This window comes from Plasmopara halstedii (assembly GCF_900000015.1).
Source record: "Plasmopara halstedii genome assembly, contig: Scaffold_672, whole genome shotgun sequence".
Taxonomy (NCBI): domain Eukaryota; phylum Oomycota; class Peronosporomycetes; order Peronosporales; family Peronosporaceae; genus Plasmopara; species Plasmopara halstedii.
The window spans coordinates 446264-459760 of NW_020187589.1; the positions used below are offsets into that span (position 1 = coordinate 446264).

At 39.2% G+C, this 13497-nt stretch overlaps 6 protein-coding genes across 6 annotated transcripts; 3 read left to right on the forward strand and 3 right to left on the reverse strand.

Moving 5' to 3' along the window:
* Positions 1-304: 304 nt before the first annotated feature.
* Positions 305-934, forward strand: PHALS_13707 (nuclear transcription factor y subunit c-1; the record flags this gene model as incomplete). Its single annotated transcript, XM_024729513.1, has 2 exons — positions 305-535; positions 596-934. The coding sequence occupies 2 exons, from the start codon at positions 305-307 to the stop codon at positions 932-934; spliced, it is 570 nt and encodes a 189-aa protein (XP_024579883.1).
* Positions 935-1109: 175 nt separating this feature from the next.
* PHALS_13708 (drug metabolite transporter superfamily) lies at positions 1110-2493 on the reverse strand (the record flags this gene model as incomplete). Its single annotated transcript, XM_024729515.1, has 6 exons — positions 1110-1202; positions 1278-1568; positions 1629-1742; positions 1806-2113; positions 2179-2314; positions 2377-2493. The coding sequence occupies 6 exons, from the start codon at positions 2491-2493 to the stop codon at positions 1110-1112; spliced, it is 1059 nt and encodes a 352-aa protein (XP_024579884.1).
* A 1767-nt stretch (positions 2494-4260) lies between these two features.
* On the forward strand, positions 4261-5364 carry PHALS_13709 (uncharacterized protein; the record flags this gene model as incomplete). The annotated part of the gene is made up of 3 exons (XM_024729516.1): positions 4261-4374; positions 4441-4710; positions 4792-5364. 3 exons carry the CDS (start codon positions 4261-4263, stop codon positions 5362-5364), a joined length of 957 nt encoding a protein of 318 aa, XP_024579885.1.
* Positions 5365-5452: 88 nt separating this feature from the next.
* On the reverse strand, positions 5453-7594 carry PHALS_13710 (uncharacterized protein; the record flags this gene model as incomplete). Its single annotated transcript, XM_024729517.1, has 2 exons — positions 5453-5554; positions 5615-7594. 2 exons carry the CDS (start codon positions 7592-7594, stop codon positions 5453-5455), a joined length of 2082 nt encoding a protein of 693 aa, XP_024579886.1.
* A 291-nt stretch (positions 7595-7885) lies between these two features.
* On the reverse strand, positions 7886-10935 carry PHALS_13711 (Phosphatidylinositol-4-phosphate-5-kinase (GPCR-PIPK/Pi-PIPK-D2/PiGK2); the record flags this gene model as incomplete). Its single annotated transcript, XM_024729518.1, has 6 exons — positions 7886-9446; positions 9510-9596; positions 9663-9716; positions 9769-9925; positions 9993-10651; positions 10712-10935. The coding sequence occupies 6 exons, from the start codon at positions 10933-10935 to the stop codon at positions 7886-7888; spliced, it is 2742 nt and encodes a 913-aa protein (XP_024579887.1).
* Positions 10936-12357: 1422 nt separating this feature from the next.
* Positions 12358-13497, forward strand: PHALS_13712 (elongation factor 1-; the record flags this gene model as incomplete). The annotated part of the gene is made up of 1 exon (XM_024729519.1): positions 12358-13497. The coding sequence occupies one exon, from the start codon at positions 12358-12360 to the stop codon at positions 13495-13497; it is 1140 nt and encodes a 379-aa protein (XP_024579888.1).

Sequence of the window (13497 nt, forward strand, 5' to 3'; positions counted from 1 at the left end):
GCCTATAACAAGCTCCGTTCACTCACGTCTGTGTGTATGTCGTCATGTTTGATGTCCTCGATGCGTTTAGTAGGACGTTCTAATACGAGACCTTATTGTCATGTCCAACGACGAAGAAGCAAATGCCACTAGTACGAACTTGCAGATGCAATTGCAGCTTCAGAATCAACGCGCGCAGATGCAGCAGCAGCAACTTGCACTTCATGCTTTTTGGCAACATCAGATTCAAGACATTTCGCAGATCGACCCGAATGCTTATGATTTTAAAACGCATCAGTTACCACTTGCACGTATTAAGAAAATCATGAAAACAGACGAAGACGTACGGATGATTAGTGCTGAAGCGCCTGTGCTGTTTGCCAAGGCGTGTGAAATGTTTATTCTTGAACTCAGTCTTCGAGCTTGGATCCACACTGAGGAAAACAAACGTCGCACACTGCAGCGCAATGACATTGCGATGGCTATTACAAAGACCGACGTTTTTGATTTTCTTATCGATATCGTTCCGCGAGACGATATCAAACCCGCTAAAAAGGTACGAACTACTCAAGCTCCTGATCTACAACTAGACTGACATTGCAGAATCAATTTTTAGGGTCCAGTAGATCCGCAGGCAGTATATCAACAGCAACTTCAGCAACAACAAGCAGCGATGCTGCAGCAGCTTTTACAGACCCAACAAAATGGTGCAGTGGCTGGGGGTCTTGCTTGGCCTAATCAACAGTTGCAACAGCAAATGATTCAGCAGTATCAAAGGATGCAGCAGAATGCAGTAGCGTCTATAGGTGGTGTTTCTGCCTCAAATGGTGCTATACCGAATTTGTCATCCTCTGGTAATGATGGAGTTGGTCAAGCTTCGGCGAACAGTACACCTGATGGCAATTCATCTACGTCTGACCAGCTCTCTTTGAACCAACGCAGTGTAGATGTATAAGTACGTTCTGTACGACACTGTCTGAAAGACGGGCAACCTCATCGTGTTTTATAATTAAATTTGCAACCTTTTCTTACCTTTACGAATGGCATTTACGTTTTCTTCTCTGCAACGTCAATTCCAACAATGATCCAGAAATTGTATCAATATCGTCTATTTAAGTTATCTGAGCAATCTACTCCGATGTTTTGACTGTAAGTGGCAACGGTAACATTGTTGCCTGCTTCTCAGAGATCTTGACTAGCTGGTACGTACCCACTCCCGCAATCTGTACGAACGATAGCACCACACACGAGACTTATTGTCAGAATAGATATATAACTTAACAAGTAGAAGTACGTACCGCAAGCAGCATGCCTGAAATCGACTGGAAAGTCACCGGGTTCCCGAAGTATAAAACGGCACTAAGAATAACGACAACACGCTTCATCGTGCTCATAATTGAAAATGTAAGTTCTGAAACTTCTCCCAGCACCCACGAAGAACAGAAACTTCCGACAAAGTGCATCATACTGCACAATAACACTTTGGTAAACGGAAAACTTGCTACAAAGTTGTCTTGGTGTGCACGAGCAGCCATGAGTACGAATGGGGCATTGATTGCAAAAGACACAAATGCACTGTAAAAGTGAAGCTGCGGATAATATAGACATATTAGGTTGAGATGATACATAAATTGATGAGCTGTACTCACGTTGACGGTATCCAACACAATTCGACGGCGCAAAAGGAACTTTGCATACATACTCTGCATCACACCCAGGAGAGCTGACACGACGGCAAATACAACGCCAGAAAGAGCCAAATCCTGTACAACACCAAGATTGTTAAGCTAGTGCATCAAAGATGAAAAGTTAAACGAATTGCTTACATTCATGCCCATTTCAGACACAGAAGCCATAACAACGCCAAAAACGATTGGAACAAGACTTGAATACGTGGCAATTGAAAATCGCGAGCGATAGACCATATAAGCCAATACCACATTAAAAAAGGGCTGAGAGGCTTTACATGTCTGTGCGATGGATACAGGCACGGCATTATAGCTCCAATATGTAAGTGTCTTGGCCATGACTGAAAAGAGACTCAATGGTACGATCCATATGATACTGCGCATACGTATGCGCTGCATCCTCCACGCTCCAGACGTCGAGGAATTTGGAAGTGTCAATACAACGACTATGATGATCCACAAAAAAACAAATGAGTATTTATGGTCTCATTACAGCAAGTAGTAATCGTACAGTCGAGAAGAATACTGATAAAAAGGTGACACATTGTCAGCATTTCAGCCGATACATGATGCTCTTTAATCAAAACTTTATTCGTAAAAGTAGCAGATGCAGAGAAAAAATACCAGACGCAAAGACTGACAGTAATCTGGAAATATAAGCACAAGTGAGATGCGAGAGGATAGTGCATATCCATAACTTTTGACTCACCCGAATCGCCTTGTTCTGTCGCAATTGACTAATACTATGACCCTTGATAGCCTTGTATTCTTTAATGGGTACGCCCATTCCACCTTCGAGGTCGTACATGGGGTACGAAGCCTTCATGCGCACTTCCGTGACGCTAGAGCCTACACGTCGGCGACAAAAAGCAACTTTACAAGTTCGAACTGAATATTTCTATGCGACTGGCAATGCAGAAACTGCCTAGTCTTTTCTTTAATTGGAAAAGTCTAACTGGGTTAATTTCTGTCGTATATTTTATAATGTATTCAAGGATATGTAAAGCTGCAAAAGGATATAATACGTTACGGTCGTGCTAGAATTTATGTAATGAGACAAAGTATTATTTTAAAAGATCATTTAAGATGAAACCGAATTAGCATCGTCTGGTAGAAACTCTGACGTAAGTATTCAATCTTCGCGAACGAGTCAATTGATATTGGCGATGACGTGACGAATGATTAGCAGTCGTAAATGATGATTTTTTTGGTTTTACTAATCGCGCTGACACTAGTAAACAGAGCGATGGTATACTTAAACATCCTCGTAGCAAAATGAAGGTCTAAGATTCTTCTCGAGAAAAAGTAATTCTATAATGTCTGGAAACTATGTGCAGGCATTATTATTATTAGATATACAGTGCATCAGCATTTTATAAAAAAGCGACTGACAATTTGAAGAACAATTGGGTATTGGAGGCATCCAATGCAAATCTTGCCGCAGTCATCAGACACGTATAAATACCGTCATGAATAACTGGGTAAGTCTTTTCAAGCGCATTCCAATGCTGAGGTTCAAAGTGTGTGACTCATAAAGTCAAATCATGTACTGCAGACGCAGCCGCTGGCTCTACCTTAACAGCTGCTAACACAATATTTAAAACGTATTCGCATTATTGAAGCGTATAAAATAAACAACTTCCATTAAGCGGGCAGTTTGATACTTGCTTACAAGCATCATTTTCGTTATGATGATTGCGACGTTTAATGTGCGCTAAATGACTTTTTAGTAGTCAAAAATACAAAAAATGGTAATGTTGTACATTAGGTATCGCTTGCATCATATCATCTCTTTCGGGCTCCGTACACATTTTTATTTTGTAAACTTTGTCTCCTAACCAGTGGACTCCATCTGTGCAAACTCTCGCATATGAAGCATCAGTGGTGCAGACGTGCATGCTCGCGACCAGATCTTGATATAGAAAAGGCGTATGATCAGACTTATACAAATTCACAGAGCGAGAATACCAAACTTTACGGCATGAGCTAGTGTAAAAGTATTACGAATGTGATTATAGCGACGAAGAAGTTTGCTTGTCATAGCTCGCTGACAACGGAGTCGGAAGTATGGCATCGTATATACGCTCAAAAAGTATGGTAGCTATCTCAGTTCTGGTAGTGTAATCTCGTTTGATAAGTGTAGTTTGAGTGATTCAAACTAGAACAAATCTGGCTTTCCAGACGCGCTGCACAGAGCAAAGTGTCTGATTTTAGATGGCAAGACAAAAGCGCACACTTAGAAGGACAAAATGATGGCTAGAATTATTTTACTGCACATTACTGTTTGTAGATGGTCGATCAATCTCTACAGTGTATAAAAAAGATATCAAGACAACAGATGTCTAACGAGCGCTTATGTATTAAAAGATCGTACAGCGTACAAATCTTGGATCTCCGTTTATATTTAAAGTGGTCTCATCTTTGAGACAGGAGATTCACATGAAATAAGTGCTAGATCGGAGCTTAGATCCTTCGAATGCCTTTAGTTCGCAACCTCGCATGAATATTTACCAGCTCACAGTAACGAGTTTAATGTGATTCTAAATTTGCCTTCAGACCAAGTCATTCGAAAACTAGAAATAGCTAGCACATGATGGTCCCGGAGACGGAGACAAATGACTATGTGCCGATTGAGTTTTTGCTTGGGGCACGAGTGCAACGCTACACAAAGAAATTCACTCGTAACTTTCAAGATGGTAGCGTCAAAGTACGTTTGATGTCGAAAGTACAATAAGAATAATATTGGCTAAACAAACTTTGATTGTATAACTAGTCTACGCATCTATTTGAACCATCAATTCACCCACGAAGACGAGAGGAACAAGCTCGACAATTGTTACAACGAATTTTAAACGAAAAAAACACTGACATGGGTACCTCGTCATTAGTTCCACGACTACAAAGTGAGATGAACTATAAAGACGTCGATCTCAGTCCTATCCGGATCAATAGATCTCAAAAGCATGAAATTCAGTACGAGAAGAAACGAAGTCATATTTCATTGTTAGATGTTACTGGAATTGCCACACGACCAGTTAAAAATGTTGGACTTAATCAAATGAAAGCAAGAAATGAATTGAAAGACGAGAGAATGAAACAACTACGTCAAGTTTTGCAATACCAGCAGCATCATACACGACATGCACTGAATGAATATGAGAAAATGAACAAACAGGTGCATTTGAGTCGAAAACATTCGCACATTTTGTCGAAAAAAATACTTTTGTTGGAAAGCATTGAAAAGGGGGATAGAAGCAATAACGTCATGAATGAATCGAACGTTCCGTCGCGACAGCTTTTGGATTCAAACTATGCACAGCAATCACCTGTTCTGGTATCTAGGACTTTAAAGGCACGACCGTTATCTCCACGGCGCGACTTAAACGAAACTTTACTTTCGATATCTCAAAACAAAAATGAAAGTCACGTGGATCTTCAAAAGAAGCATAAACAACTTCATGAACTATTGGCTCAACGACAACGTGAGATTTTTATTGGCAGTGCTACTGGTTTATTTCTTGGTGGAGGCTTTATGTCGAAAAGTTCAAAACCTACATCTTTAAAACGATGTGCTAGCTCTGTTTCTGACGATTATGGAAAGATTCAGGGTGCACAAATGGCTCTACTTCCTCTACGTCAAACCAATCGACCTACACTTCGTCATAGCGAAGGAAATTCACAGGCGGTGCCTTCTTGACAAATTTCATTGAAATTTTCAAGAATCTCACGTAAATGTGTTCACTTTGATGTCGAACACGTTCATGTTGCCATCTCAAGCTTCTATCTTAAATACGTCGGTCCTGGACGTGGCGTTTTCGACGTTGCCAAGGACTTTGTTGATCGGTTACTCCACGATTTAAACTCTTTGGTGTGCTAGTCCACGGTCGCTAAAGTAGACAATGTTAGCAAATTCATTCCAACTTGAACACTTTTGATCGAAAACTTACCTCAGAATTTCGGTGGCGAGGCACAGGAGAATGATACATTTGTTGTCTTTGATTCAAACCGTCGCTCTCAACGTTATATCTAGAGAGCGGAGATTCAAATTCTTCATTATCGTGCTCTGGTGTCATTAGACAAACTTCTTCAATACAAGAGTCGGCAGCATCGCTATCACCTTTGAATTTTGCCATAGCCTGTGCACGTTGCTGAGCTCGTAGCAAAGCTCGTTGATTCCTTCGCTTTCGACGCTTTTCTAACCATTTCTTGTGACGATAAACATTGTATACACGAGATAAGACACAAACTACTAGAAGTATGCTGCCTATCAGTAGGATAAATCCATCTAGTGTCATTCCAGTCGCAACGACTTTTGCTTGAGAATCATCAGCAGTCTCAGGTTTAACTTGATCAGAGATCGAAGATGCTACACTTTGTTTACTTTTGATCATAATCTCATCAACGTGAGCCGAGAGCTTCGATTCAACATTCAGTTGTGACTTATCTAACACCAATTTTTCGCCAAGTTGAGATTGAAACTTGTTTTGATCATTTGGTAATTCTCGAAAAGAAACTGAAACATCGTCGTTTTGCTGAATAGAAGCCAAGGTTTTAGCGTGATCTAGCGGTAATAAATCAATCTGTTGATCTTTTAAAGTGTCCTCTATCACATCATTTGATTCGACTTGGATTGCCATTGTTTCTTTCAATGTTTCAATGCTTTTATCAGCTTTCATATGATTGTGCATCATCTCTTGATCCATTTTCACCAGATCTTGAAGCTGCGATTGAATCAATTTGCGTTCTCTTTTCACTTCCTCTTGCGTCACATGAATGAGATGATGTCGCATCTCTTGCATTTCATCTACAAGTATATTTCGATACCTCTCGCGATCTTTCTGCGTTTGTTTAATATGATGACGTACTTGCAATAAAACCGCTTGGGCTTTGAGATCCATGTCTATAGTTGAAAGTTGAAACATCTCAACATTTTGTTGAAGCCTATGAACACGATTACGTATCTGTAATTGATTTTCTTTTGAAATCATAAGAGGCGATTGAATCATGATCCAGCCACAACCATTCAGAATTTCTTCCACAAAGAACCCACTTGTGCCAATCAAGAGACAAATCACAACCATAATCATATTCAATCGTGACATTTCAATATGAAATAGTGTTGTCACTAGATTTCCATTCAAAATATCGTTTTCATCAACTAAACATTCCTCTTTATGATCATCATATCCCTCTTTCCGATAGTGTTCTCCTACTGACGATGACAGTAAAGTAGGTGCATTCGAATCACTTCCACTATGCTTCCCTTGACATAAATTCCAACTCTTTTCATCCAGTAGCTTTTCATTCTTCCTCTTTTCATCTTGATGTTCCACTCTTTGATTTGATAAATTCCAATTCACTTTTGTCGAATGAAACAAATCTTTCCAATGTGTTTCATCCTTTTCATCTTCTGCAGCTTTTTCCAATAATCTTTCCGCTTGTTGTGCATCTTCTTCATCCCATTCTTTCATCTCAATTCCCTTCCCTTTCGATCGCATTGCAATTCTTCGCCATCTTTCAGGTGTTTTCATTTCATTTCCAAATGATTTTCTTACTGTCGTGTCAAGTCTTCGTTTTGACATTGGAGGTTTAATTCTTGAAAGTGCTAAATGCTGACGAAGTCCAGAACTTGAATTCTTGAATGAATAATCTTCTGGTCTTACTGGTGAATAAAATTCCATTCCATTCTTTTGTCTCAATCTCCTATCTTCGTCATCGCGTTCCTTAATAAATGTCATTAAAGTATCCTCTTCTACATCATAATACGACATCACTTTAGGTCTATAAGACTCCAAACTATCACAAATTAACGATGAAGCAAAATTTATACTCCGCTCTTGTGTTCTCTCACGACGTTTTTGATCCTGTTGACGTTGCCACTTAAGTAGCGCGTCTCGAATTGGGCTATTACTTCGACTTGCCGCCATTTTTATTGTCAAAATGTAACCTATCAGCGGTTACAATAAAAAAAAACTCTAACCTCTAAATTTTAATACTAAAACACCACATTTTAACAACCATCAAGTTCTATCAAAATTTTGATTCATTAGGCTAGAAACTCTTTGACTTGTGTGTTGTTGTTTATCTAAAGTACACCCGCTAACCTTGTCAACATAAAAAGCCACCACGATGGGACTGAAGTTTTCGTTGTTCCGTGAGGGCGGGCCCTTGGTGGGGGGCGTCACCATTGCCTTTCTGACCCACCAAAGCCTCACGAGTTAAAAAAAACGACGAGTTGAATCATTTGGACTCAACGTTTCTCTTCTTTCATGTAGAAAACCTTCAGAATACTCTTCACGAGTTGTAACAGACAAGATTTCACCCATTTTACGTTTAAATCGCTCACAATATGCAGCAGGAGGTAAAGCAGATAATCCATCCGCATCTTTTGCTAATAATTTTGTCTTTGCAAAACGTTCCAATTTTTTATCCATATTCCAAGTTTGAAGAATATCAATCAAACCAAAGTAATAGATTGATGGACCAACAACAGTATTTGCTCGACGTGTTCCTGTAGCTACTCGTGGTAAATGTATACGTGGTTTCGAATCACGACGATGACTTGTTGAAGTAGTTAAAGTATTTGTCGAATCGAAATTTGTACGACGTCTTGGACCAGTTGTTGAATCTTTTGATGGAAGACTCGAATCTTCTTCTAAATCTGGATTCACCATATATTCAACATTATGAATCCCTAATAACAACGAGTAATCCATAATTCCCAATCGTGATAGAAAATTCGCATCTTTTACCACTTGATGATATAATTCTTTTGCGACTTTAGGATCTAATCGAACTTTGGCAGTTAAATCATTATCTTTCAATATCACATTCGGTTCATGACGACCTACTCGTGCTCGACAATTCTCAGCATCAGTAGATCCAAATACATACTTGGCATTACAATGACGACATGTTACTCGTTTTCCTTTTGATGGATGTTTCGCACTACGATTAACCCAAGATCCTTTAATATCATAACGTCGATGAATCACTTTTTCAGTACTAAAGAGATTTGCCATGACAACAAAATTAAATGTATTGCCATATAATCGAATAGCATGACATCCATAGAATCTTGTAAGTAAACTATCGGGATTTGTTAACAAGAACGAAGCGTAATCAGCTGCAATGGAACGTAAAAACACTGATTCTTCATCACTCATACTCTTGACAATTAATTGTTGATCATGTGAGAAAAACATAAAGGCACCACTAGCACCTTCACTTAATCGTTCCTTTGTTGTTCGACTGAGACTTTCAATATATTGATTCGTTTTAATTCCAAAATGTTCCCGAATGGTTTGAAACGTATGAGGACAATAATCAATAAACAACGTTCCTTTACCAAGAGCAGCTTTTGGACGTGTTCGAATCATATATTCATCAACTCCAAGTGATCCACGATTATCTTCAGTACCTTGAGGTTGTAAATATAATTCTTGTTGATTTGCACCTGGTGGAAGATGTTGAGTATCACGAACTGCTTGAATAATTCCGGTGGTTGTATAATACAAAACTTCACAACGTAAAGCTAAATTCACTTGTGGACTTAAATCGACATCCACATCAACACCAGCTTTCATCCCTTTTCCTTTCTTCGCTACTTCATGAAAATCATTCATTTGAAACCAGACAACAAAATCAAAATATCCTTTACATGTAATCATGAAATTCATCATTTGAGCCACCCAACTCGAACGATCTTGACCTTGTACTAAGAATGGAACGTAAATACAAAACGAAAGACCCCAGTAAATAATAATTGCAATCACATAGCTAAGAAAACAAAACGTTTTAGTTTCGATAATTGATTAAAAACAATTCAAAGAGATCACTTACATTGTGACTGAGTGTAATACACGTAATCGCATACGTAATGTCTCTGATAACCCCGAATTGAGTCGTCTATAAGCCCAATAGATGACTCTAGTAATAGAGAAACTTGTTGTCAATATAAACAATCTAGTGACAATAAATCTATTCAATACATACGTGATAGCATAGACCCAATAGAGAATAAGCCAAATGTAAAAGAGCAACCACGATCTGATCCCAAAATGTTAGTACTTGATACAAAGAAGATCAAAGTTTAACTTACTGAAAATTCAGATTCCAAAGATTTCCCGTTTCTTTTGAAATTTGAGTATCCGTACGATGATGACGCAATTTACTTTCACTTGCAGTCCAACAATAACCAAATTCCGATTCACCAGCAAAATCAGGAATTGATACGAGAAGAATACACGTTAAAAGACCTAGAAAGTATCAGAAATTTGTTAACTAGATGTTAAAATTCATGAAGAATTTCGTGATTTCATGTACCTGTCATCCATACAAATCCATGATAACGACGAACATTACTTTTATAATCGGTAAATGGACTTTGTAATGATGATAACATATCAATAGCCATAACAAAGAACCAACTTTCTGATGTCCATAAGAAAAATTGTGTTAATGCTGCTGTTGCTGTACATGATGCTCCAGTAAGTGAATTGGAACAATCCCCATTTCCACATTTATAAAGCTCAGTAATCAATAAAACAGCTACGAGACAAATATCACAAATACTACGAAAGAAAATAATCGGATTGGGATGTTTTCGCCATGTTGGACGTGTCACAAACGTATAAACCACCGCACAACAACAAAAGAGTGTAATGAGACTACCAGAAACCAATCCAACTGAAACTCTTGCATCATTATCAGAGAATACAATCGTTGTCGCACCTCCACAGATAAAAATGAGAAACATACAACATTGAATCTTGTAATTATTTGCCCAATGAATGGAATTTTCCACTTTAATCTTCGCATGAAACCATCCAATTCCTTCATTCATTGCACCTTGAATTTTATCCGTCACATAACTTCCACTATCATAACTATCTTCAGAACTTTCATCTGCAGCACGAAGTTGTTTGGTACTTGGAATTTTCTTGAGTTCGACTGGTGTTTTCATCATCGAGTATCCATTATTTCTATAATGATGAAGATGTTAAAGTTTATTGAAATATTTTGAATCATTGATATGAACGTACCCTGTTTCAAGTATAGCGTTTGGATACCCTTGAGCATTTGGTGCACTATCTGTACGATAATATGGTAGTTCACTACTTGGCATTTGACGTGTAGGATCTAAAGTTCCATGTTGTGGAGGTGGTGGAGCAGGACGACGTCCAGGTGGAGCGACAGTTAAAGAGTCGGGATACATTGGCTCACGTTCACTTACACGAAGGTCGTCAAGACTATCGTTTCTAGTCATATGCTAGTTACTGAAGTTTGACGACGAGACTTGGTAGTAGAACACTTGAGCTTTCGTAGTCTTTGTCTCTTTCGCTAAGTCTTGATGAAGGTTGTAAGGAGCCAGCGCCGGTTAGGACGGTCGACAGGACGTTGACATGTGGTATCCGGATGACAAAAGGTGTAGGTTTGGGGGGGGAAATGTACGATGGGAATAGGTTGGTACGAATTTTTGGGGAGAATTAGGAAAGGGCGGGTTGGTTACGATGTGACGTTTGCAATAGACAGGAAGTAGAGGATGGAAGTTATGGAAGAATGAATAGAACAAGAGATGGAAGTAGATATTGGATGGAGAGGAAGTGAAGATGTAGTTATGAGTATAAGTAGATTTGACGAGTTAAGTGCAATTAGATTCTTTAGTTACCTACTTCTTCAAGTCAATTTTGTGATTCTACAATAAGAATATTGGTCTTAGAAATGTGTCTTCTTGTATACCACTAGTCTCCATTTCCTATCCAAAGCACTTTTGTCACAGATTGCAAGATGTCTAAGCTCATGTCGCGATAGCAACTTGTACATGAACATGCATGCGTCGAATAACTTAATCACATTCAATATATTACCACATCGCAAAATCTGCTGTTTAATTTTGAGATGCAGATCAAATGACGTCTTATGCAGGAATAGTCATTATATGTCGAGATCATAACCTTTGGTACCAAAATTGGGTATGTCTTGAACGAAAAACTATTTGTGACACCGTCTGGCGCGTTATCCGGATCTAAGGAAATGGCAGAGAGTATTTTCCTCGGCTTTAAGTTCACCAAATTTTTGAATCCTTCGTCGAAGCTTAGCGTGGAAATAGACGCAGTCGACATCTCTTGGTAGGTACTAACAAGCGTAAGCTCCCCCATGGCGCCGTCATATTGATATAAAGTTGTTTTATTATTCTAAAATTTAAACATCGTCTTAAATATGAGCTTGAGAATGTAAATCGCCTTGCTACTTGTCCTTTCGAATCAAAGTGCTGACTCAATTATATCTCGTACTATTAGAAATGAGCTTTATCCAATATATTCTGCATCAAGCAGCTCATCTACTTTCTTGTCAACACATTAACATGATTTCCAATTATAAAGCTGCTATTATTATTGTTGATACAATAACTGAATTGTCATTTCTAACAATACCGGTCCAATCAACTTCTATCAGTACCGGTATATAGTCAGTATTTATTGCAATAAATCCTTCTGTGCCATCCATCTCCAGTCTTTCTTCTGTGGTTTAAAATGGTACGTACCTTCCACAACTACTAGCAGCGTATGTTTCTCATGTCTTCTCTTGTAAGTAGAAGCTCTTCACATACCCTGGAAATTATCGTGCCTTTAAAGTGCTAATTGCCGCCGAGTACAATGGTATTAATATTGAGTTGCCGGAATTTGATATGGCCAAAGACACCAAGTCTTCGGCATTCAAGTCGAAGACCCCAATTGGCAAAGTCCCTTTACTTGAGACGGAGGAGGGATGTATCTTTGAAAGTGGCGCTATTGCTCGCTATATAGCTCGCTTACGTCCTGATCTTGGACTGTATGGCAAAACTTTCTTTGAATCAGGTCAAATCGATGGTTGGATCGATTTCTCTGCCTTTGAACTTGAAGTACCTCTCGAAGTTTGGGTTCACCCTATTCTTGGTGTTGGCAAATTTCATGCTGCTGCTTCAACTAAAGCCAAAGCTGATGTGAGAAAAGTTTTGCAGACTTTGGAGAATCATTTGCATTTGCGCACATACCTTGTAGGTGAGCAGGTGACGTTAGCCGACATTGTTGTCGCATCGTCGTTAGTGTACCCGTTTAAATTTGTATTGGACAAAGAATTCCGTAAGCCATTCCCTGCTGTGATCCGTTGGTTTACGACGTTGGTAAATCAACCGGAATTTCAAGCTGTTGTTGGTGATGTGCCGCTTATTGATGTAGCATTGACTGCTGTGGGTGATAATTCTGCTGTAAAGACTGTCAAGAAAGATGCTCCGAAGAAAGAGAAGGCTGGTCCGAAGAAAGAAAAGGTTGTTGTGAAAGAAGAGGAACCGAAGCCTAAGAAAGTCGAACACCCACTTGCCGTGTTAAATCGAGAGAAGCCATCGTCGATGAATTTGGATGCGTGGAAAGTTCAGTATTCGAATACAAAGAACTTGGCAGATGCCATGACGTGGTTTTGGGAACACTTGGATACAGAAGGTTACTCACTCTGGTTTTGTGACTACAATTACAACAATGAAAACACCAAGATGTTTATGACGTGCAATGCTGTTGGTGGTTTCCTGCAACGCTCTGAGGCTATGCGGAAGTATGCATTCGGTGTTATGGACGTTTGTGGTGCTGAGGGATCGGAGATTATTATCACGGGCTGCTGGTTATTCCGTGGTGACTCGGAGAAGCATATGATTGAAGCTAATCCGGATGCTGAATACTATACATGGAAAAAAGCGGAGCTTAACGACGAGACAAAGGCACGCGTGGCGGCCTATTGGTGCAATGAGGATGAGCTTGAGGGCAAACCCATTGCTGATTCCAAGGTTTTCAAGTAA